The 25,540-nt window shown below is 39.9% G+C and overlaps 1 protein-coding gene across 2 annotated transcripts in view; it reads right to left on the bottom strand.

The window, feature by feature from the left end:
* Nell1 (neural EGFL like 1) overlaps positions 1-25,540 on the bottom strand; it is an 890,282-nt gene that overhangs the window by 18,498 nt on the left and 846,244 nt on the right. The window contains 1 exon segment of one of the 2 annotated variants that reach the window (NM_031069.3): positions 18,994-19,134. The exons of the other annotated variant lie outside the window; for it this stretch is intronic. Within the exon segment in view, the coding sequence (NP_112331.2) occupies positions 18,994-19,134 (141 nt within the window). 2 annotated transcript variants of the gene reach the window in all.

The raw sequence follows: 25,540 nt of genomic DNA, 5'->3' as shown, positions 1-25,540 counted from the left end.
ATTGGTCATTGTTTACTTTGAGTTTTGTTTTGTGGAGTTTTTTTTTTTTTTTGCAAAGAGAAAAAGGAAATTTGAGTGGGTAGAAAGAGGGTCTGGGAGAAGTTAGAAGATTATATATATGTGTGTGTGTGTGTGTGTGTGTGTGTGTGTGTGTGTGTGTGTGTGTGTATGTGTGTGTGTGTGTGTGATATTTTATATTATACATATACCTACATATAATCATGTATAATACACATATACATATAAACAAATTTTGAAAATCTTACAATTTTCAAGCCATAATAGCAATTTTACTGATATGTGTGTGCACTCATGTGTGCTTATACACATGTAGATGATGAATATAGAGACAGCTCTTCTTTTCAAGAATCAGTTACGCTATCGTGATCACAAGACAGAAAGTTAGCTTTAGTTTTTAAAGCAGGGAAGCTGAGGTATGGATAGGTAGGTGACGAGCATGTACTGGCTTGAGAAGTGCTTCTGGAGGATTCTGTTATCCTGCACAACTCAGGAGCCACAGTGTACTGCAGTGCTTTTGCGATTCCTATTTACTTTCAACAACTTACACTCTAGACTCTAAGATTAATTTTCAAACATTATATCTTACATAGATCCCCTGAGTACTTTCAGTTGACATTCTGAGTGTAAAATGATGCAATTACCCCAAGTGGGTTAGAGTTTTGAAGCAATTATGACTTGAAAATAATGGGAAATCTGTGACCTATGTTCTCCTCCTGGCTGCAGGGACCATATTGCTATAAAACAGATTCATGGCAACAATACAAGAAGACATTAAGTAGTTTCGATGCTATATTTTTTTTGTGACGCTGGGGGTTTGAACCTGCAGTCTTGTGCAAGCTACACAGGTGCCTTCTGGGTGAGCTCCATCCCCAGACCACTTTATGTTTTTTATTTTGAGGCAGAGTCTCCTGACATTGCCTATGCTGGGCTCGCCTAGTCAGGAGCCCAGGCTAACCTTAAATGTGAAATCCTCTTACACAGCCCTCCAGAGTATCTGCGACTGTAGGCCTCACCACCAAGCTTACATAACAATCATTTCCAGAACCTATTTGCTTCTAAGATGTACTTTCTCTTTCTGTTCTACCAACTTAAGTCTCAGGGAAGCCAGTTAGTTAATAAACAATGAAGAAAAACCATGGAAAGGGTGGAAGATTTGATTCCTGGATTCTAACTCAGCAGAGAAAGGCTTCTCTCATCTTAGAAGCATGTTCAATGACATTCTTAAGCAAGACCATTCCCAACACACTATGTAGGGTGGTGATCCTTTCTAGGACGCCCTTTGTCTTCTCATTCTTCCTCTAACTATTCTCAACCAAAGTCAGCACTGAGTGAAACAGTTAGCAGATCTGAATTGGAATCCTATTTCCCTTTCAATGCCGTTCTTACAATGAGCCAGCCCCTTCACCTGTAAGAGCATATGCCCATGGATGGCTTCTCTTGTCTGGAGCTCCTTTACCATGACACAAACTTGTGTAACAAATCATGATTCACATGAAAACCAAACTATAGATAATATAATGAAGATGCAATGCTTATCCCTTGATATAATGAGTGTGTATATTTAAAACACTCCGTTGATATTCTCTAAATACTTGCTAATTTTCATCCACGTCTTATTGTTCCGAACACTCATTATGATGATAGTGGAGTCTTAAGAGGTATGGCATGTGTACATTTTCCAGTCTGCAATTCTGTACATTTGGTGCCATTTGGGGTCTCTGTGTAAATTACCATATACAAAAAGAGGACTTTTCTGATGAGGGGTGACAAATTCAGTAATCAATGGTTACAGCAATAAGTCATTATGAGTTGGTTTAATAGGTCTTGTTAGCAGTGTAAGAGCCCCTGGAGCCTCTGACTTGGCTGTGCATATGTTCTTGGCCCTCGTATCAATCTTAGGAGTTTTATTTTTGAAACAGCCTTTAAATCCAATCAGAAAGTGGTTGGTGTAGCCCATAATATTTATGCCACTAGTGCACCAGTGTGCATGTCTTGTCATGCAGGACACGGTTGTAGATCCCAGGGTTCACATCCATATCTCTGTAAGATTAGTGATAATTTTCCCCTCCAGTAGCATACATAGCATCTTCCACCATTATGACATCTGGCCAGCAGAAGATTCGAAGTGAGTAGCAGCCTGCTACTTTGTGTTTTCTGATGCAATGTATGCTGTCTTCAGCAACAGGCGACTTCCCATCAAGTTCTGGCTGGTAACTAATATCCCCGGTAATAGTAGTGCATGTTTGAGGGGCTATAGGACTTCACTTGTCAACAATCCAAAAGAGCTAATTGCTGGCACAGAAGTTTTATTGGTTATTCTGTGATGTCTCTTAAACATTGCTGTCCCATTACAGGGTCACTCCATTTTAACTCTTTATATATGTGCTGTAAATACTGTAGGCAGCTTCTACAGTAATAGGTTTCCATCTGACATTTTTGAAATGTCTTCAGTGTTATGTAGCCTTCTCTGTAAAGGGAAATAATGGAACTCTATCTTTATACCCATTCTGGTTATACTATTATTTTAAATTCATTTTTCATTTCAAATGTCAATACACTATATTTTGGTTAAACTAAATCCCCACTTCTTACCACCTCTTCCCATTGGTCTGAAACATTTTCCCTTCCAACTTCACGTTTCTTCTTTTCTTTTTTTAAAACGTACTGAATCCATTGGGTGCTATTAGTCTGTTCTTGGGTGTAGGATCACATCCTGGAATGTGGAACTATTACCAGGAACCATATCCAGAGAAAAAACTGACTCTTTCTTCCTTGCAGCAGCCATCAGTTGATGTGACCCCACCATGGGCAGTGAGTTCTCTTAGGGTAGAGCTGACATCCTGTTGCTCACTTTTCCTAGTGCCTCAAATGGCAGAAAACACTTTAGGCAATCTATACATTTATATAACTTCATGTAATATATAAATTCATGAAGTTTACAAAAGTTTATATAGCTTATATTGATGAAATTGTGTTTTTGAGGTGTTTAGCAAGCACAGGGAATAACCAATATTTTGTCCTCAAGGAAACCGTTTTCTTACTAAGTTATAGTCTTATAGTGATATCCTTGATTCTAATGTAAAGTGTAATAAACATACAAAAGCGTCATCATAGTGAAATAGAAAAGCAAAATTTCACCCCTCCAAAATAATTTCATTTTTCCATCTTTTTTTAGGAAAGGGACAAAAGGAACCACTTAATAAATCTCTATAGAGACTGTGTAGAAATGTAATTTCAACCAAACCATTACCAATTTTTGCTCTCTCTAAAACTAATCTCAAAATTGGCAGTTAATTCCCACCCAAAAATGTTAATTCCCACTCCTGAAATGATAGTTTAGTGTTTGGCTATTTCAAGCCTATGAGGTTGCAAAGACATTAGCAATCCTTTCCCTTCACAAAAAGGAACAATGGCAAGCAAGCCTCCTGTCCATCATGAGAAGAGTGTGAAACCCAAATGTTCTCCACAGAAGGGAAGGATTCCAAAGTCAGTTCAGAAACTGTGTTGCCTACAGAGTTCCATGTAATTGCTTTACTTATGACACAGAAACCTAATTCTGCTTCCGTGCAATTTAACAGATTTATGGAAAGCCAGATGTTAGCAATTATGGAAACTGACATTATTCATATTCTTGGTAACAGACCTGTTTGCTCTGCACAAAGCCAACTTAATCTATTACACATATCCCAAGGCATCCAAAAGGAAGAGGCACCCTATTTACATATTGCAATTGTTGTTCTCTGCTGAGCGAGTGCAAAGATACTCTCCCAGGAGACTTCTGCAAATCATCAGAGAAGCTCACAGTCTGACAAGAGACAATGTACAAAAATCAACCAAAGCATTTCATACTCAAATCCATAGTCATTACAGCAGTCTTGTTGTAAATACTAGTTTTCTGTGCTTTCTTTGTGTTTCCCGTTATAGGTTTATTATTTAAATGCTCCCTACTTGAATAAGACTTTTCTCAATAAGATTCCATGGCTAAGCTTGCATTAGAGCTAATTTTCTTACATTGGTATTTTCACAAATTCTGAAAGCTGTGATTACCATACTCATTTTTACTTTAAGAGAAGTCTAGCTGCACACAGTCTGTCTGATTCCTTCTTTGATTTGAGGTTGCGAGGTTACTTGGGCATGGAAAAAATATACTTCAGAGATGTTTATAACAGAGGCAATCAAACTATTCCCAACTTAGCCCCAAACAATCTCCCTACTCCTCTGAGAGGAAAAAAATGGCTCTGCAGGAATCCTAATGCCATAAAAACTGTAACAGTGTTTGCCTTAGGAGCTGAAGCTGCTACAGGTTGATTTCAGAACTCAACAAAAACACCTTTCCCAAAGGTGAGAGGCAGGCTAAGAAAATGAACTGTTACATTATATCATATTTCTCCTTTTTGAATAACTTTTGTAGCATATCAGACTCGAGACAGGTGATGTGTCAGAAAAGTCACGGTAACCCAAAGTTTGAACATCCAGCCGTGCGGGTTCTGACTTGGAAACCATTACCTGACATTAGTGGCTCAGAAAAGAGAACAGAGCTAGGGGGATTATTAGGAATAGATGGTATAGAGCACAGGAGCCTCCCCACAGCTACAGTGGTATTACTTCTTTATGATGGCAGAAAGATAATGGGAAAAGGAGCATATAGTGCACATCAGCAGAATAATTCTGATAAAATGCAGACAAAGGCAACGGCTCCTGCAACTTGCAAAGCAAAGGGCTTAGAGAACATTAAGCTACACGGTTAACTCCAGGACCAGAACAAGGCTTCCTAGCTGTGTGATCTTGTATTCTGCCTTTCCATATTTGCCTGGAAGCTCTGCTTTAGAGCACAGACTATTAGGAATGAGGCTGATATACATAATACATTGGAAGGTATCACCAAACACAGTAAGGGACTCAGATCACCTAACCGTCACAGAGCATGCCATATAGCTAGAGGAGAAAAGTAGGACATGCCTTCATTATGGGCCATGCTGCAAGTCATTGGAAGGCTTCAATGTTTGTCCAGGGTCATCTTTTTGGTTTCTGCCTTAGCTATCTTTTTTTTTTTTTTTTTTTTTTTTTATTAACTTGAGTATTTCTTATATACATTTCGAGTGTTATTCCCTTTCCCGGTTTCCGGGCAAACATCCCCCTCCCCCCTCCCCTTCCTTATGGGTGTTCCCCTCCCAACCCTCCCCCCATTGCCGCCCTCCCCCCATAGACTAGTTCACTGGGGGTTCAGTCTTAGCAGGACCCAGGGCTTCCCCTTCCACTGGTGCTCTTACTAGGATATTCATTGCTACCTAAGGGGTCAGAGTCTGCCTTAGCTATCTTGAAAAGACTCTTTCAATGAAGGAAACAATATGGTCTGCACTAGCTATCCCTGCTAGGAGTCGCTTGATCCTGATCTTAATTCTTGGTGTCAACAACTAGCAGACGGCTCTAATTATTCATCACTGCTGTCTTCTGCATGTGTGCAAGCTTCCAGGGATCTTGTCATCCTAGGCCAGGTTCTGAGGCTCCTCCTGACAGTTTATTGTAAAACCGTTCCCCAGACTTAGCAAATATTTAAACCTTGGTATGAAACTTTGATCAGAAAGCTTTTATAAACTTCCTGAGGTTTAGTAATCCCTTAACCATCCTCTCACCTTATCATTCATTCATTCTCAGTTGCTAAGAGTCTACGGCTAATTATTCAGTTCACCGAGCTTATCAATTATCAGGTTACTACTCAGGAAATGAGATACAACGAGAAAGGGAGATATAGCCTCATAGGTAAAGATGTTAGTGTCTCTTATTTTTGAATTTTCATCTTTCCTAAACTCTTGTCTATCTTCTTCCTCCCCATGGCGAGGAGGTGGCATGCTCAGGAAAAGCTTACCTTGAGCAAGTGCCAGGCAACCTAAGACAAGTGGGTCTCTTGCCTCAGCCCCACTCTGAAATTGACTTGTTTCACTCTGGGAGATGTTTAACTCTGAGGTTTAGTCATCCTGTGCAAAGTGCAGATGTAAATGTTTGTTAGGTAATTTGGTAATTTGGTTAAACATAATAAAGCAGCATCCTACAACCATTACTTAAAGAGGCTGAGATTCCACTGGTGCTCCTGACCCTTTTCCTGCTATACTCCTTGTCACTTGGAGTTCAGCTCTTCCTCAGAGGCCTGCTCTCCCGTCTCCCAAAGTTAAATTCAGTCTGCACTTGACCCCAGATCTCTTACTACATAGGCAGCACATTCTGTCCTCTTGTCAAGGTATTGTAAGTCTCATACAAACTCATAAGTTTTGGTTTGTCTCCCAGCCAGCAAGATCCAGGAATGTCAAAACACCAAGTTCTCTGTGACCTTTGATCTATACACCTTGCCCTTAAGTGAAGGGTGTACCTTTCTGATCCTCCATGAACTAGCTGTGGTTGGTAGCTATATCTATTTACAGACTATACGGAAATGGGTATTTTACTGAAGATGGAGGAAAGAGCTCTTCCAGGAAGTAAAGCAAGAATTGGTGAGGACAGAGAGCATTTTAAGATACCCAGTTCACTACTGTCTGCCGTGGACAAGTCCGACCTCTATACACAGTGATGAAATTTGATTAAAATCAATACAATTCTGACCAGTGAATGGAATGAATATAAAATCTATTATCACTGAAATACTTCCTATCTGAAAATAATTTTAACATTCCCAGAAGCTACAGTATCGATGCCAAATGTGTTAGGTTTATGTGTTTTACTATAACTGCTCAGGAGTGAAAGGTAAGTTGTTTTCTGTTGTAAAGACAGACTAACACACACCCAACAGCTAGCCACAGAAAGTTGGCAATGATAGTCATTGTTTTATCTAGACTCTTCACCAAAACTCACTCTTTAGGGCAAAGACTTATTCTTTCTTGAATTTCAGTTTTCCACTGCATTATGCTTCATGCTTCCGCATTCTTCCTCGCCCCCCCATACCCACTCAGCTCGTTAAGACCCAGCTGCCTCTTATCTGTGTGTCAGTCAAAGCACGTTCTTTTTTTTTTAAAGATTTATTCATTTATTATATATAAGTACACTGTAGCTGTCTTCAGATACACCAGAAGAGGGCATCGGATCTCTTTACAGATGGTTGTGAGTGACCATGTGGTTGCTGGGAATTGAACTCATGACCTCTGGAAGAGCAGTCAGTGCTCTTAACCACTGAGCCATCTCTCCAGCCCCCAAAGCACGTTCTTAAGAGCCTTTTATCTACTAAGAAGTGCATGAACAATTGTTCTACTTGAATATGGTTGAGCTTCATGGACAGGAACCCCTGTACTCGTTTCTCCACCTCTTGGCTGAAATCAAATGTTGAAGAAACATTTGTCCTTTGGTGCCCTGTTTTCTTTCTAGAATAATAAAGGGGTTAACTACATACATATAATGCTTTTCAAGGTCTTGTCCATTTCCAAGATTACCTTCAGCTCTGTGGGACTTAGCTTATAAATCAATTAGAAGACTTAAAACAATATATAAAATCCAGATGTAAATAAAAGAGAATCCACCGCAGGATAATTAACGTACTTGATTCACTTTTGGTTTACTTGAACATGATGACTCATGTATATAGTCACAACAGTTGGGGGACAGAGGCAGGGGCACTACTATTAGTATTATGATAGCCTGGGATGTACAGGAAGACTGTTTCTTAAATGAAAACCAGTAACAATAAAAACAAACTGGATAGTTCCACAGTCACCTTGCACATTCAGCACTTAGTAAGAGAATTCCAGTCTCTTCTTAGGCATTTGCAAGCAAGTGTCAGACAGAGAAGGCATGTTTTTCTTGTCTGTATCAAAGTAATCTTTAATGAAAATACATGCAGGGAAACATCAAGGTTGAAGCCAAACGAATCCCTGATCTGTTAGATCATTCTTTGAAGCATGCTGCCAGGTTGGTGATTATTTCTTTTCTTTCCTGTGTCAATAAAGAGTCTTAAACACAGGATGGTACAAAGACACTTAGAAGGATTGTCTTGTAATTTATACAGAAAGGGAAATACGTAAAAATATCACCAGGGGTAGTTCTTAAACACTGGTCTCAATCTGACTAACCAGAGGACTAGTTTAGAGCAGCCCCTATTCAAAGACTGCTATTGCGCCCTTCAAAGGTCTTCTCCCTGTGTCATAACCTCTGCTGGGCAGTCAAGACTCTTCTAAAATGAGCATCCTAGTGGAACATTTAGGACACTGTTCAAAGATAGGAATCTGAAAATGGAATCCCAAGGAAAGTAACTGGTCAAAAGTCTGGCAAGGGTATAGATAAAATTTTAAACATCTTCTAATGCTTTTGCTTGGAGGATTTCATCTCTTTAGTTTTTCTCTATTTGGATTTTTTTTTCTCTTGTAGAACTCTAATCGTCCAATTTGATAAAACAGCTCTTGTAGTATCTTTTATATTGAAACGGATATTGACCGGAAAGATCTAAAAGGCTTTAGTAGAGAAAAGGGAAATTTAGACACAAAGGTGAGTATTTTATCCCACTTAATAGACATTTTGGGAGTCTTTAATTTCTGTTTTTTGTTTTAATGTTATCCTAATGTATTCAAAACCTTATGGCCCCAAACTAAGTTTGTTTCCTAGGAAAACAAAGGAAACCAAATGTTCCATTCTTGAGCAGATGTAGGTAGACCCTGAGAAACTGAGGTAGTCTAACCCACCCCATCCAATCAGCCCACATAGAGGACTAAAACAGATACGCACATGGTTATTAACAGTTCAAGGAATATCCCTGAGATGACAACTCTACACCCCTTATAATTAGTGTTAATTTAAGTAACACCTAAGGTCAGAGACCTGTTTCTTAGTTTTTGGGAAGATGTGGAATGTCTCATATACATAGCAGAATTTAACAAACCCAGAATGGCTCATATGGGTCAATGCCACCATTTCTAGATTAATTTTTTTTTACCATTCTGACTGTTAAATGCCCTACCATTCCTCCTTCTTACTTTCTCCTTGTCTTGTAAAAGCCCCCAATCATGGGGATGGAGAGACTGCTCAGTGGTTAAGAGAACTTGGTGCTCACCAGAGAACTCAAGTTCCGTTTACGATAGCCATGTTAAATGGCTCTCTCTGCATCTAACTATAGCCCCAGAAGATCCTAGATGTCTACACTCCAAGGCAATTGTGTGCACATAGTCACATGAACACAAACACACAGATACACAGACACAAACATTTTAAAATGATAAAACAATTTTTGAAAAGTAAATATAACAAAACAGCAATGAAAAGACATCAAGTCACTTCTACACAAGTTGAATTTTATTCCACTTAAATGGAACCATCCTCTATTCTGAAATTTTATTAGTAATTAAGATTTCCCTTCAAATCACTCTTTACTATGTTTCTCTAAAATACTTTCTTGTTTATCTTTAAGGCTGCAAGAGTTGAACATATGAAATTCTTGGCATTTGTACAAGGTGCAGCTATGTTTAATTAGGATAATTTCAATAAGGGCTGATGTCCTCATTGGTCATTAAAAAGAAAACGGTCTTCCTAGGATTCTTTTATTACTTGATGTACTAATAGGTATTTATTGAACATATTTGATCTGTTAATTATATAGGATACTTTTCTCAATGATCATAGAAAAATGTCTGACTAAGTCATCCTAAGGAGAATTGCCTTATCCTGGCTTACAGTTTGAAAGTACACATTATGGCAGAGAAGATATGATCACAGGCACGAGACCCCCATTTCACAGAATGGTACCATATTCAGAGAACACCTTACTTCTTAGTTAATTCTCTCTGGAAATGGCACTCACTCACAAGTGTACATAAATATATTTCTCACTGACTCGTACAGGAGACAGTTTCCTGAACAAAACACCAAGGGCTCAGGCTCTAGATCAATAATTGATAACTCATGAAATGTCAAAGTTTCTATAAGGGAAAGGATACTGTCGATAGGTCACTTCACCAACTCTGTATCTGACAGAAGGCTAATATCCAAAATTTACAAATAACCCAAGTTAGACACCAACAAACCAAATAACCCAATAAAAAACAGGATACAGAGCTAAACAGAGAATTCTCAACAGAGAAATCTTGAATGGCTGAGAATCACTTTAAAAACTGTTTTAAGTCCTTAGTCATTAGGGAAATGTAAATCCACACATCTCTGAGGCCCCATCATACACCCATCAGAATGGTTAAGACCAAAAACTCAAGAGATAGCGCATGCTGGCAAGGATGTGGAGAAACGGAAACATTTCTTCATTGTGGGTGGTAGCACAAACTTATAAATCACTTTGTAAATCAATTTGATGGTTTCTTAGAAAACTGGCAATATTCTATCTCAAGACTCAGCTACACCACTCCTGGGGATATACCCCAGGAAACATCTTAATCCAGACAATTACCAATCTAAATTGACCATCCCACAGGGATGGGATCCCATGGAAAGTGCTTTGTACTTGTAGAGCTACAAGCTACATTAAAGAATGGTTACTTCTACCAAAAAAAAAGTACATTTTCACACACCGTAAAATTTAAACACCGGGAGAAACATATTACAAAGAAGGTTTCAACACTCTGAACTCCCCCATCACAGTACTGTCACAGCTTCACAACCTCCTTTCTCCCCTCCCACCCTCCCACCCATATATCAGGTGCTTCATTAGGTTTATGGTGTTACCCTCTCCCAAACACAATTCACTCGGTTTATGATGTCTCCACTCAGGCTGAAGTTGTGTTTTTGCTGGAAACATTGTTTCCTTTGGCATATACCTTACCTCCTCTAGTTTATCACTCCTCAATGGAAACACTAGGATACCTTCACTTGCTCCAACATCACTCTCTTTAAAACATTGTGCATCTGGCTAGCCCACACAGTGACCTCCACTACTCTCTGCCTACCTCCTTTTACTGCCATCCAGACTTCATGAAGGTCTAGACCCAGAAATGAACCCACACACCTATAGCCACTTGATCTTTGACAAAGGAGCTAAACCCATCCAATGGAAGAAAGATAGCATTTTCCCAAATGGTGCTGGTTCATCTGGAGGTCACCATGTAAAGAATGCAAATTGATCCATTCTTATCACCAGATACAAAGCTTAAGTCCAAGTGAATCAAGGACCTCCACATCAAACCAGATACACTCAAACTAGTAGAAGAAAAAGTGGGGAAGAGTCTTGAACACCTGGGTACTGGGGAAAATTTCCTGAACAAAATACCAATGGCTTATGCTCTAAGATCAAGAATCAACAAATGGGATCTCATAAAACTGCAAAGCTTCTGTAAAGCAAAGGACACTGTGGATAAGACAAAACAGCAACCAACAGATTGGGAAAAGATCTTTACCAATCCTACAACTGATAGAGGGCTAATATTCAAATTATACAAAGAACTCAAGAAGTTAGACTCCAGAGAGCCAAATCACCCTACTAAAAAATGGTGCACAGTGCTAAACAAAACATTCTCAGCTGAGGATTATAGAATGGCCAAAAAGCACCTAAAGAAATGTTCAACATCCTTAGTCATCAGTGAAATGCAAATCAAAACAACCCTGAGATTCCACCTCACACCAGTCAGAATGGCTAAGATCAAAAACTCAGGTGACAGCAGATGCTGGTGAGGATGTGGAGAAAGGGGAACACTCCTCCATTGTTGGTGGGATTGCAAACTGGTACAACCACTCTGGAAATCAGTCTGGACATTATACTACCTGAAGACCCAGCTATACCTCTCCTGGGTATGTACCCAAAAGATGCTCCAACATACAACAAAGACACATGCTCCACTATGTTCATAGCAGCCTTATTTATAATAGGCAGAAGCTGAAAAGAACCCAGATGCCCTTCAACAGAGGAATGGATCCAAAAAATGTGGTACATCTACACAATGGAGTTCTACTCAGCAATCAAAAACAATGACTTCATGAAATTCATAGGCAAATGGAATGAACTAGAAAATATCATCCTGAGTGAGGTTACTCAATCACAGAAAAACTCATTGATAAGTGGATATTAGCCAAAAAGCTCAAATTACCCAAGATGCAATCTACAGACTACAGGAAACTCAAGAAGAAGGATGACCAAAATGCAGATGCCCCCACTCCTTCTTAAAAGGGGAAAAATATCCATAGGAGGGGATATGGAAGCAAAGTTTAGAGCAGTGACTCAAGGAATGGCCATTCAGAGCCTGACACACATGTGGCCCATATATATTCAGCCACCAAAACTAGATAAGATTGATGAAGCTAAAAAAAGTGCATGCAGAAAGGGACTGGATATAGATTTCTCCTGAGAGACACATCCAGAGCACATCCAATAGAGAGGTCAATGCTAGCAGCAAACCACCGAACTGAGAATAGGACCCCCTTGGGGGGAATTAGAGGAAGGATTGAAAGAGTTGAAGGAGCTTGCAACCCCATAAAAACAACACTGCCAACTAATCAGAGCTTCCAGGGACTAAACTACTACTGAAAGACTATATATACATGGACTGACCCAGGGCTCCAACTGCATATGTAGCAGAGAACAGCCTTGTTGGGGCACCAGTGGAAGGGGAAGCCCTTGGTCTTGCGAAGGTTGGACCCCCAGTGCAGGGGAATATGGGGGAGGACAATAAGGGGGATGTATATGGGGAATATCCGTATGGGGGAGGGGAGCGGGGAAATGGAATGGGGAATTATAGACAGGAAATCTGGAACAGGAATAACCTTTGAAATGTAAGTAAAGAAATATAAAATAAAAAAAATAAAAAAAACCCCTGAAAATACCCTCTCCCCCTTGAACTTTTAACCTGAAAAAAAAGGGGGATGGTGATTTTTTTTTTTTTGGCAGTACTGCTTTATTTGATCTGAGTATTGTACTGCAGTTTAAGATCCAGTAAGTTTTCACAGCAGCATAAATAACTTCAGACTAAGACAGACCATTCAATATTCATCCAAAGAAGTCGTAGATGCTGATGTCTGACTTGCTGCTTAGCCACGATCCTGGCCTCCAATGTATTTAAACCAGAAGCTTCACACTGAGCCTCAAGAGGCAAGGAGCTGACAACTGCATAGGATTTGACACCCAGGATTGTTTAGGAACTGAGAAAAGCAGGCAAATGAATCTCCATGGAGAAGGGTTACAGATCTTCAGTCAGAAAACACCAAGGAGTCGAATCAGAACAGCAGCTGAAATGCAGAGGTTGGGACCAGCCATTTTCACAGTGGTTGTAACAGCGTTTGAGGGGAAGCATCTTTCTGAGACCCCAAGTGAAATCCCAGCTAATGTCCTCTGTAAGATGTAAGCATGCCATCTTACTTAGCCTTTCAGGAGCCTCTGGAGCTTTTCAGTGAAAACTCACTGCAGTGGTTTGCAGATGTGAGTGGGCATCGTCATTGGCCAACAGGGCCTCATCAAAACCCTAATCACAGAGAGTTTTAGGAGGGGGCTGGAGGGGTTTAAATTTGCATTTCCTAAGGACCTCGAGTGAAAGTGAGCAGGGCTGTTTGGAGGGTCAGAGGTCTGGGATCACTGTCTGTAATCTACACGGGACATTTCCAATGTGAAAATTAAAGTCTTCAATGTGCCTAGTTACTCTGCCTGTCCTCTTGCCCACAGGCTTATGATCTCCACCACTGCAGCCCTTGAGGTGATTAATTAGGCTGGTGGCCAGGCTACAGGTCCCTCTCTATTCATAAGGACAAGTCCAGCAAGTGCCTGGAATTCCTCTTCATGCAAATGAAGCATTCACAGCTCCTAGGCCTCTGCCTTCTCCATAAACCAATCCCCTGATAGGTTATCCAATTCCCAGTGTTTACCTCTAAACACTTCAAAATGTCAGCAACACTCATGGACTCAGTAGCTTTTGTCTGTGTAGAAAAAAATCAATAATCAAGTAGTCGGTGGTTTCATGTGAAGTTGGAAGGGGAAGCAAAAAAGGGTAGATATGACAGAAAGACAGAACTCATGTATAATATTCTCAAAAATAAAATAAATTCAAAAAATGCCTAGGAAATAAGCAAGAGTTAAGGCCAAATAAATTTGGGACATTCAGAATGCATAGGGAAGTCTCCACTTAGTTGTTCGTTAAATGGTCATTATGCAAAGCACTTTCTAACAGAGTTATTCTGACATAAATGAATCAGAATATAGAAATATCTTACAATATTAAAGAGTATATAGATTTTAGATATTATTAATAGATTTTTTTTTACATTTTAACCTGTGTGTCTAATAGTTCACACGCTATCTGGTATTACTGTTCTCTGTCGGCACTGATTCCTTTCTCTCCTACTTGCCTGCATATTTGACCATGCCAACCACATCACTTCACAGTGAACTAGAGTTTGTATAAGAAGGCCAATGTTTGCTTCATGTGTGATTTTCCTTTGTTTGCTTGCTTACTTGTTTGTATGATCAATTTTGAACTTCCAAGAATTAATATTCCTAAGGGATGAATTCTCTGCACCATCCATCCCACCAACCTAATACTGTCTTATGGATATTATCTATGCCTGTGTGTATGTGTATGCATGCATGTGTTTGTGTGTCTGCATGTGTGCATGTGTGTACACACCAACATCCTAACTTATTCTTCTATTTTTGTTGATGTATTTGCCATCTGGTAAGAACTGACTTCCAGGCTCCTCATGTCCTCTGTACTGTCTTGTGAACATTGCTAATTACTGTGACTATTTGGAAGACGTTTCGACGTGGAAACTAGCACCATATCCATACTAAACAGCGTCAGGAATAGTTGCATGGTTTAAGTCTTAAATGACTCCCAAAGGCCCATGTATTGAAAGCTTGGGCCATAATGCAACAGTGTTTGTAGGTATGGCCTTTAAGAGGTGACTGGATCATCAGGGATCTGAACTCATGAATGGATTATTTTGTTTCTGGATTCTGATCTGAGTGGGTCAGTTACAGGGGGCCTGGATGAGGAAAATAGACCACTGAAGGATACATAATGCTTCTGCCAATTTTTAACCCCTCTCTTTTATATTTGCTTCCTGGAAAACATGACATGAGCATTTTCTCCATCACACTATCCACACCATGATGCTCTGTCTTGCTATGGACCTAAAGGCAATAGAGTTGGCCCAAGAATGGATCAAAACCTCTAAAAACATTCTTCCTTTTGTATGTCTGTTGCAGCAACACAAAGCTGAGTACCACAGTATCTGACAAGATAGACCTGAGAAGTATTTTGAGATTCTATTAGAATTCTACCAAATTCCAGGTTTTATTTCCAAAGTTCAACAAAATACAGGCTTGTACTGTTAGCCCCTTTGTCTAGGTGTCTGCTGAGCCTTGGGTATGACAGACTCTGGACCAAGATAGACAAGAATTTTTTCCCAGAAGTCTCCACAACACATCCTGTCTACTCGTCATGCTTAACAGGTCCAGGTTTATACACATGTGGCTGGACTTGCAAGACAGTAGCAAGCTTCCAGCATGGGTGATAAAACTCATTCTCGTCTAGCTCATTAAACGCAGTCAACTCTGCTGTAAGATCTTTTGAAGATGCACATATAGCCATAAATAAGTGGAGAACATGTTCTCAACCTTTGTATCTGGGTTCTGATGATGCTGATCCGTCACAAGTCTACCTTTATTCACTTAGTCTCTTGGTCCATCTGAAAATATTTGTAACATCTAATATGCATGAAAATGTTATAACACATCTGGACCAACTGCCAAAGGTGCTAACAAGGCCATTTAAATAGGAAATTTGGGGTCAGAACCTTGCCAAGTTGTTTTGTTATCTGTTGTTACTTTGTATAGTGATAAAAGTTAACAATACACAACTAAGTCTTCATTGTGTAACAACACTATTCTAATGACTTCTAATAATAAATAACGCTTTGCTCCTGATTATATAGTGAGAGCTGCCTATGTTGTTGTACTGTTTACTGTGACCACAGAGCAGAGCACACAGTAGGGTGCCTGCTTCACACTGCTGTGTGCTGTGATGAAGGTTGTAACAGGAGGACAGCTGCCCAGTATTGGGAGAAGGTCTGTGTCTTCCTCCAGTCTACCTCAGCAAAATGACTTTGTTGGATTTTGATTTTTTTTATTATTTACTATAAAACTTCCCAAAACGTTTTAACTTATTACAGATATACAGAACATAGCAAAAATAGTGTAGGGATGAAAAACTAATTAATAACTCAAAACTTATGTAGAAAATTCTGTTATATATAAATAGCTGTGGGTCCACATAGATGAAACAGCTGTTTTTAAACTATTCTCATTAGTGGAGAAAACCTGTGCCAAGGGTTTTACGTGATAATTGAGCACTATTTTTCTAGACACTTGGAGACATTTTTAAAAGATCACAGTCGTCCAGGTTCCACAGAAGACCAACTGATAGGGATCCTCCTGGCTATATGGCTGGATCATAAAAATATTTAAATGTACCTGAGAGTTCCTGTGAACCGGATGTAGAAATTCCAAGTTTGGGGAGTAAGATTTGACTGGGACATTGATCAGTAGAAATTGGGGTTCAAAATAATAAGAGAGAAATATATAAGCGAAGATTAATGGTCTGAGGAGTAATGGAATAAGGGCTTGCACCGACTGCAGTATCTGCGCAATGCATGAAAAGTATCAAAGGAAAGCACAGGTCTGTATGCAGGACTGAGAATAGGGTGACTGAATGACGTGGAGAGAGAAGTGAAGTTCATCTCTTCAAATGTCCAGAGTACTATCCTTTCTGCATGCCATCAGTAAGTATGTAGTGTTTCACCTGATAACACAGACCGCTATGCATGCATAGAAAAGCAGTTTCAAGACTGAGGAAATACTTCAGCAGTACAGTATCTACCCGACAAACATGAGAAACTGAGTTCAGATCCTAGCACACATGTAATATTCTAGCATAGTGAGACACATCCGTAACCCAATGCCAGGTAAAGACAAAGATAGAAGGATCCTTGAAGCTCATTGGCCAACTAGAGAGTTGCATTGCTCTGGGTTCAGTGCAAAATCCTGTCCTAATAATAAGATGAAACTAATCACAGAAGAAAGACAAACACTAATGTCTTTCCTCTGCACACCTGCATGTACACGTGCATACCTCCATATACACACATCCACATCTCCATGCATGAATATGCACATGCACTTCTCCACACCTGCACATACACATGCACACACCCACATCTCCATACCTGCACATCATGCACAGATGCACATGAATGTATACACACACACACACACACACACACACACACACACACACACACACACACACCAGCTGCTTACAACTTCAACATCGGCACTGAGAATCACAGGCTCCTAATAATTGATCAAAACAGAATACCATATCTGGTCACTGGAACCTTCTGATAATACTCAGCACAAGGTATTAGGTGTCCCAGTCTCTGGGCAGCATTGTACCAATAGCAAAACAAAACAATTACTACCAGTGAGTCTCTTGTGTATGGTGACTCCGTTTTCCTGGTACCCCTCACTTCTTGGATCACACGATCCACTTTGGGAAAAAGAGACAAATCTTGAATATTTTATAGATAAAAATACGTCTTGTGAGAGTGCTATTCTTTATTGTGTCAACACTGTAGAGTTTCTGATGAAGTGAATATAGCAGGTGTTATCATCACCATCTGACAAAAATGATATAAAATGATGAAACTATTCTTCTAAAAGCTTTAAATGGCCACATTTTTAGATTCTAATGTTCGTACTTCAACCATTGTCTGGGAGGGAAAGCATAGCTGAGTCCATTTTGCAAAGCCACCTTTTTTATTTTAAAGGTTGTTTTAGGAACAGCATACACTTTTAAAAGCACGCATTAGTAGATTATGCTATTTAGGGCTTATTTAAGTGTGATAATTTTCACTGCCACTAAGCTCTGTTATTATGATTCCAAGTTTTCAGTTCACAAATCCCTTAAGAATAGACATTTCTACTTGTTCACGATATATCCCCAGAAGATGTGATGCACGGTGGGTGCAATGGGGGTTCTCATTGAATTTCTTTTCAGAAATGTCTAAGGTGGTTTTGCAGAATCTAACATCTTTTGCCTTGCAGAACAATCTATAGACTTTGCTATGTCAAGTCAAATGGAAAATACACATGACCTCATATATTTTGAATGTCTGTTCTTTCAATCATTTGACATAGCTGTATTGTCTCTAGAGGCAGCAGGTACAGTATTGAAAGAGAAACAAGGTCTCTACCTCCTAAGAGCCTGTATATTTCTAGACAAGAGACTATTAAAAATATGTTTGTATATGTCCTAATGAATACTTAAGATACAAATATATAATATAATGAAGTCCTTGGGGAAAATCAAATACAGAGTATTTAATAATAGTCAAACTGTGCCTATAGAAGATTTGATGAGGCAGTTATGCTAAGTGCCAGATAGGACAGGAAAGACAAACCAAGAAACTCCCTGTGATGCTCAAAGCCTGTAAAGAGCAAACAGGCTGACACACAGAGGAGATGAAGCAAGGAAGTAGTCAGGGACACTGCCACCAGAAAGCTTGGGGGCCATGAGAAAACTAGAAAGATGCTCACAAAGAACAACAGAAAAAGGTTAACACAAAATACATTATATGCAGGCACCAGTTCAAAGCTCACAATTTTAGACAGACACTCAGCCTTGTCCTGAAAAGACACATGCAGTATTGTTATTTTTACACATACCCAGATGAAGGATCATAGAGTAGACATGTCTAAGAGTTTGAACTGAGGCTACACTTTCTAATTCTAAATCTAGAGCCCTTTCCACTTGTTAACTTCTCCAACTGCCAAAGACATCATCTCTTTTCCAGGCTCTTACAGAGAAAGAACTAAACACCCTTAGCACATAGAGTCAGATTCTGACTGTTCTAATGCGGTATAAAATTCCCACCATGCCACCCTCTAAAATCTTTGGCCTAGTATCTAAATTATAGGGGAAGAACATTTGAAAACAGATGAATTTAGCCAGTGAGTGGTCACATGGAGTTGCAAAGCAATTCAACCCCAGGTGAAGGGTTTTTCTGAGAGCTGCTTACCAATGCAGGACTCCCCGGACAGTGAGTAGGTCCCATCGTCATGGAAACCGCTTCTGCACTCACAGTGGTACCACCCTGGCAGGTTAACACAGCGGGAGTGGTTGTGGCATTCAACGAATCCCTCTGCGCATTCATCAATATCTGTCTCAGAGAAAAACACAAGCCCACCGGGACATTAGTGTCTTCCAACACTAACCTTTCAGTGAATACCTCAAACATGCTTGTGTCCACATATGTCAACATATCAATTACAGCTGACGCACCATCTAAAATAAAAGTCACAGAAAGAACCAAATGTAACACCCCAGAATCCAAAATTTTTCGAAAGCACCAGTACCTTTTCACATACATTACGAAGAAATGCCCATAGTCACTGAGCCATTTATAATTGCGCATTCTTGGTGAGTATCTGAATAACGAAAATCTGAACTGACAGCACAGGCTGTTGGATAAACAGCTGATCTCAGAATCAGTGTTTCTAAATTAGTAATTCTAGACATTATTGTGTGTTCTTTGAAAATATTTAAGAACAGATGAGCTCAAGGAATCCCATACTATGAGTGATCTAACTGACCTTTCATAAGTCCCAAGATTTATAAATGTTTAAACATATAATTTTACACACACATGAATTATAAAATGAGGAAACTTGAAAATTCGTTAATTTAACCAAAAGGATTATCTTTAAATACTGAGTGTTGATCAGGGTAGCAAAGCAACATACTGCTTCTGCAGAGTCCAAAGGGATAGATGAAATATCTAGAATTTTCTTATTCCCCTGACAGAGAAAGGACACACACCAACATTGCCACCGCCACCGCTGCCACCACCACCACCACCACCACCATGCAAAGTTATACCCCATTATCCAAAGGTATTCCATTGATAAATGATTTCTCTTGGGAAACTTTTAACATCTCAAGGATTGTGCCTCTGGGGCAAACAATCTGGGGATGACAACATGCTGATGTACTAGCATACATATTTTTGATATCCCTGTTCTTCACATAATCTTGACGAATGAAAGTCTCTTGAGCTTTGCTTATTTTCTCTGTGGTCTGATTCTTCATAATCAGCAAATACCTGAATCATGCACATAATTTTAAGCCCAGAGGCTTGCCCCTGAGCTAAACTGGGCAGAAGCTGGCTGCTGATTGTCATGGCAGGGCTGGATCCTTCCAACAGAATCCCTCTTGGTAATTATTTCTTGGAAGCTAGCCACTGCTGGATAAAACCCTTCTCCTCGTTCTCCTGGAGATATCTGAAGTATGGCAATATATGAACATAAATTTAATTAATACAGGAGTATAAAGCATAATGAGTGAATGCACCATGGATTTCTTTCAACGAGTCCTGTCGAAGGTGTCAGCTCAGGGTCAGTCTAGTCCCATTATTTCTTCGTAGCCTGAGTTGTGCCTTGAGAAAAGGACCTAGCCTGAAATATGAGACTGGCACTTCATGACAGCTGAGTGAAGAGAGAAAGCAGCTGAATCTAAGAGCTCCTAAGACTCCACAGAACCAGCTCTGCCCTATCGAGAGCTTGAACAGGATGCACTCCTTTTACAGGATGCCCCAATGGGCATCTGCATGCCAGAGCCTAATCCTTCTGAGCATTCTTCAGACACTACAGTTAGATTGCTTGTGCATTTATGTCAATCCCCTGAAATGAGTTCCCAACACTCAATCTTGATTGTCACTTACCAAATTTTACACATGGAGGCGGTAAACAGATTAAAATTCCAAAAAAAAAAAGAAAGAAAGAAAAGAAAGGAAGGAAGGAGAGGAGAGAGAGAGAGAGAGAGAGAGAGAGAGAGAGAGAGAGAGAGAGAGAATGAAGAGAAGTGAGATAGGATAGGGTCTCAGTTCACAAGGGAAAGGATCACTCAGGCTAGAGTCAACCTTCTGCTTTCTAAATACAAGGCAGTGGGAAATACCAGATGTAACCAGAAGATTGATTTTGCGGAAATTACTTCCTCGTGTAATGGTGAAAGACAAACCTTTCCATGGGAATAGCAAGAAATTCTACCTGTGACATTTACAAATATCTCAGAAAAGTGGACATGATCTCTGAGTAACAGCTGCCTCACCAAACTCAGCGTTTAGGGAAAGTGGGGATAGAAAGCTAAGTAAGGAGTCTCAAACAGCAAAACAATCATTTATCTTGCCCTGTCCATGAAAAACCTTGTTTAAATTCCCTTCCCTTTCAATTTCAGGTTTAGAAGATGAATAATGTGACCTTAAAATAACCTCACAAAGCCCGCTGTGGCAACACATGCCTTAAATCCCAGCACTATTTAGGCCCATTCAGGGGAATATGTGTGTTTGAGGCCAGCCTGGTCTCCACAGTGAGTTTCAGGACAGCCAAGGCAACATAGTAAGACTCTGATTTGATCATGAGGATAATGATAACGATGACAATGATGGCACTTCCATTTTAAATTCTATGGGAAATTTCTAGACTCAGGATAAACTATGTGCAAACACTTTGTTGATTTCTAAAATAAAATGATGAGACCAATACTGTTTCTAAAGCCTTAGAAGAGTCAAGGTATCTATGGTCACAATTGACCTGATAGGCATTACTTGTCAACTTGATACAGTCTAGAGTCAATCAACAGAAAAGAGCATCTCAATTCAGAGACTGCTCAAATCATATTGAGACTACCTTGATTATTAATTCATATAGGCAGTGTCATCCCTAGCTATGTAGTCCTAGGCTGTATGAAAGCTACCTGACAGAAGCCTGAGAGAGAGCCAACAAGGGTGTACCAAGTATCTTTCTTCTATTGGTTTTTGCATCAGACGCATGCCTGGCTATTCTCAATGGTGGACCATTACCTGAAAGGATAAGCAACATGATTCCTGCTCCTCCCCAAATGACTTCTGTAGAAGTGTTTCATCATAGTACCAGAATGTAAACCAGGACAAACATGAACTCTTACAGCACGAAGGATGTTCAACTAAGTTCTGCAACCTTGTCCCTAGAACCCTGAAGAACCTCTAGCTTCCTCTGGGAATGAGAAAGACAATGATAATCTCCTTGCCCTGGAGTTCCCTCCCCACAGCAGATGCTGGGAGTCTGCAAAGCCCAGCTACAGATCATGCACAGGTACAGGGTAGTAAGGCTGCGTCTTTATGGCCTCCGCAAAGGAAGCATTAAAGCCAGAAATCCATTCTATCTGCACCCTTGCTGCAGGTCTGGAGCATGCATGTGGGTCATGCTCACAACGCTGGTTATCACTTCTGTGCATTGCTCAATGCAGCCACCATGGCTCCAAATATAGAAAACATTCAGGGATCTCAGCCACACTGGGTCCTTACAAATTACAAATGATGATTCCTCCGAAGCAGAGCCAGGACTGTCCTTGTCTGTGGCGGCTTGTTTTTCCCAGTCAGGACTTTACTGCTGGCAAAACAAACAAGACAGATGCTGTGGGAGTGGGGTCCCCATGAGTTTACTGTGGAATCTAACTTTCTTGCTGGAGGACTTCTTATGAATTACTGTAAGAGTAGCTGGCTGTCAGCATGTCAGTCATCCTAAAGGAAACAGACACTTTATTTCCACTAGTAAGACCCAGGATTTTGTCTAAATCTCAGTTTAATCCAGCATAGATCTGAAAAGGTGAGAAAGGGGTTAAAAAAATACCCAACAGATGCGGTGGGATATTTGGGGCTGGAACTCATGGTATTTATATCCCTGTGAGCTACACAAACTAACATTATTGTTCAGGGTGCTTTGCTGAGCCATGGTGAAAAATCTAGCTATGTCTGAGTCTGCATCAGTCATAATATCATCATCATATCAATGAGCCCAGAAGGGATGGTTTAGGCAAAGACAATGCACTTTTCAATTCTCTGACTATTATGTGACAAAGATCTGTAAAAATTATTTAGTATTGTGACAGATGCAGAGTTGAATGTATCATGATTGCTAAAATCTAGAAGTTCAAAACTAAGAAAGAGAAACTATGTCCAAGATTTCTTCAATGCTCAGCCAATATCACCTTCTCTAGCTCCTCCCTCCCCCAGCGGCTCAGGGTCTCTGGACATATACGGTGTACTACATCATGCTCTAACGAACATTTCCCTTTGCATCTGTCATTCAAATGCCATTGTCCCAAGAATAGGGATAGGGAGAATCTCATTTAGGCTTACATTCATTCTGAGCAACTGAATGATAAGCAATGGGAAAGTACTTAATGAACATATGGACGAGCAAGTAATTGAAAGTTATAACATTAGTATCATGAATTAAAAGATTGAGCAGTGCCACCATACAGATTGGGAATACTACACCATTGCTGCTGTTTGCGAATGACTAGACATGAGGCCAATTCTTAAAACTAAGTGCAGTGGGGTTACTTTAAGGATCATGCATTATTTAACTTTGACAGATACCATTTAGGTTCTGATTAACACTTTATGTCCATTTCTAATCTTTGGAGGTTTAAAAGAAATAAAGTAGGAGACAAAAAGAGCTCTAAATAGTCTCAGTAAACATTCCTTATGTATTAAGATATTTAGTGACCACAAAAGTGAATGAGCATTCAAGGATTTTTTTATGTCCTAAGTGATATATTAAATATTTGGGGGGATATATAATAGGGTGCATTTTCTATTTCTAATAGGGTGCCCTTTGTAAATACTTGGTTCTTGTGAAGTCACACTCTGTTAATCTATTCTTTTCCTTCTGGTCTCTATTGAAATTTGTGGGTGAAAATGTATGTAGTCAATAATGTTTCTCAGAGGTTTTTCTGTCTTCTTTCTTTCTCCCCTTCTTTTTCTTTTCCTCCTCCTCCTCCTCCTCCTCCTCCTCCTCCTCCTCCTCCTCCCCCTCCTCCTCCTCCTCTTCCTTCTCCTCCTCCTCTTCCTTCTCCTCCTCCTGTTCCTGTTCCTGTTCCAGTTCCTGTTCCTGTTCCTTTTTCTTCTACTGGAGATTTAACCCAGGGCCTTGTGCACTCTACCATTAACTATAGTTTTGATCCTTAAAATCTTTTATGAAAAGGACAAGTTTGTATTTCACACTAATTGTGTGAAGCTCATGGTGTAGCTGTGACTCAATATGCTGAACAGCGGCTCTGAACCCATGAGTCCCGACCTCTTGAAGATTGCATATCGATATTTACATTACAATTCACAACAGCAGCAAAATTACAGTTAGGAAATAGCAACAAAAATAAAAGTTTACTAGATGCCTCCTGGGTGTTCAGCATAGCACCATCTCTGCTTATGAAGATGGGCTTTCTGGTTTGTAGGAATAAAGCCTGGTAGAATATTGAAAAAAAAGAGCCAAAGCTATGACTATAGGCTTTAGTGATAGATGGCTTATAATTTCTGCTCGTCAACATATTACTTTATTGCTTAAATTTTCCAAGACCATGTTTTCTGATTTGTAGGATGAAAATAACAAAGTAGAACTTCATACTTCTGCAGAACACAAAACTCTTAAAATATATTTTTATTCAATACTATCATAAAAATTGTAGGATGATATCACTGTTAAAATGTAGTAGAATAATGATTTTTTTTTGTTGTTGTTAATTTTATATCCAGACACTCTGCTCAAGAACTGCAGGGATGAAAATGGAGAAGAGACTGAGTGAAAGACCCAGTGACCAGCCCAACTTGGAATCTTTCTCAAGGGGAGGCTCCAAGGCCTGACACTATTACTGATGCTGTGGTTGTGTTTACAGATAGGACCTCCTGGAGGCTGTCCTCTGAGAGGCCCAACAAGCTGCTGACTGAGACAGACACAGATACTTACACCCAACCATTGGACAGAAGCCAGGGACCTCTGTGATTGAATTAGGGAAAAGCTGGAAGAAGCTGAGGAGGAGGGTGACCCCATAGGAAGACCAGCAGTCCCAATTAATCTGCACCTCTGAGATCTCTCAGACACTGAACCACCAACCAGGCAGTATAATGACCTGGTCTGAGGCCACTGACACATATACAGCAGAGGACTGTCTGGTCTGGCCTCATTGGGAAAAGATGAGCCTAACCCTGGAGAGACTTGAGGCCACAGAGCGTGGGGAGACCTGGTAGAGCCGAGTGGGGAGAACATCCTCTTGAAGACTGGGAGAGGAGGAACTGGAGTGGGAACTATGAGAGGGCGGACCAGGAGGGGGCAATGACTGGACTGTAAAAGCAAACAAACAAAGAAACAAACAAACATAAAACAAGAAAAAAAACATAGCAGACAAGAAAAGTGAATTTTCCAATTTAAAAGGAACAGCCATGACCAAAAACATAGACAACAAAGGAATGCTTAGATCATGGAAGAGTCTTCCCCAGGGAAGAGCACACTAATTCGTTATTTGATACCAAGTGTGCATCCTTAGAGACATATACACTGAAGCAACGCTATGCAGATTGGGGTGAGTTGTATTTATATATTTATTAATTCACACATACATAACACTAAATACCATGAATCTGACAGATAGTAAGGGAGAGTTATTGAACAAAGGAAATGGAACATAGAATGGTAATTATATTATGAATTCAAAAAAGAAAAAGATAAAAATATCAACTCAAAGTCAGGAAA

Source organism: Rattus norvegicus, chromosome 1 (genome assembly GCF_021556685.1).
Source record: "Rattus norvegicus strain SHRSP/BbbUtx chromosome 1, alternate assembly SHRSP_T2T, whole genome shotgun sequence".
NCBI lineage: Eukaryota > Metazoa > Chordata > Mammalia > Rodentia > Muridae > Rattus > Rattus norvegicus.
The sequence above is the reverse complement of the archived record's forward strand: the minus strand, read 5'-3'. Positions and strand labels throughout refer to the sequence as shown.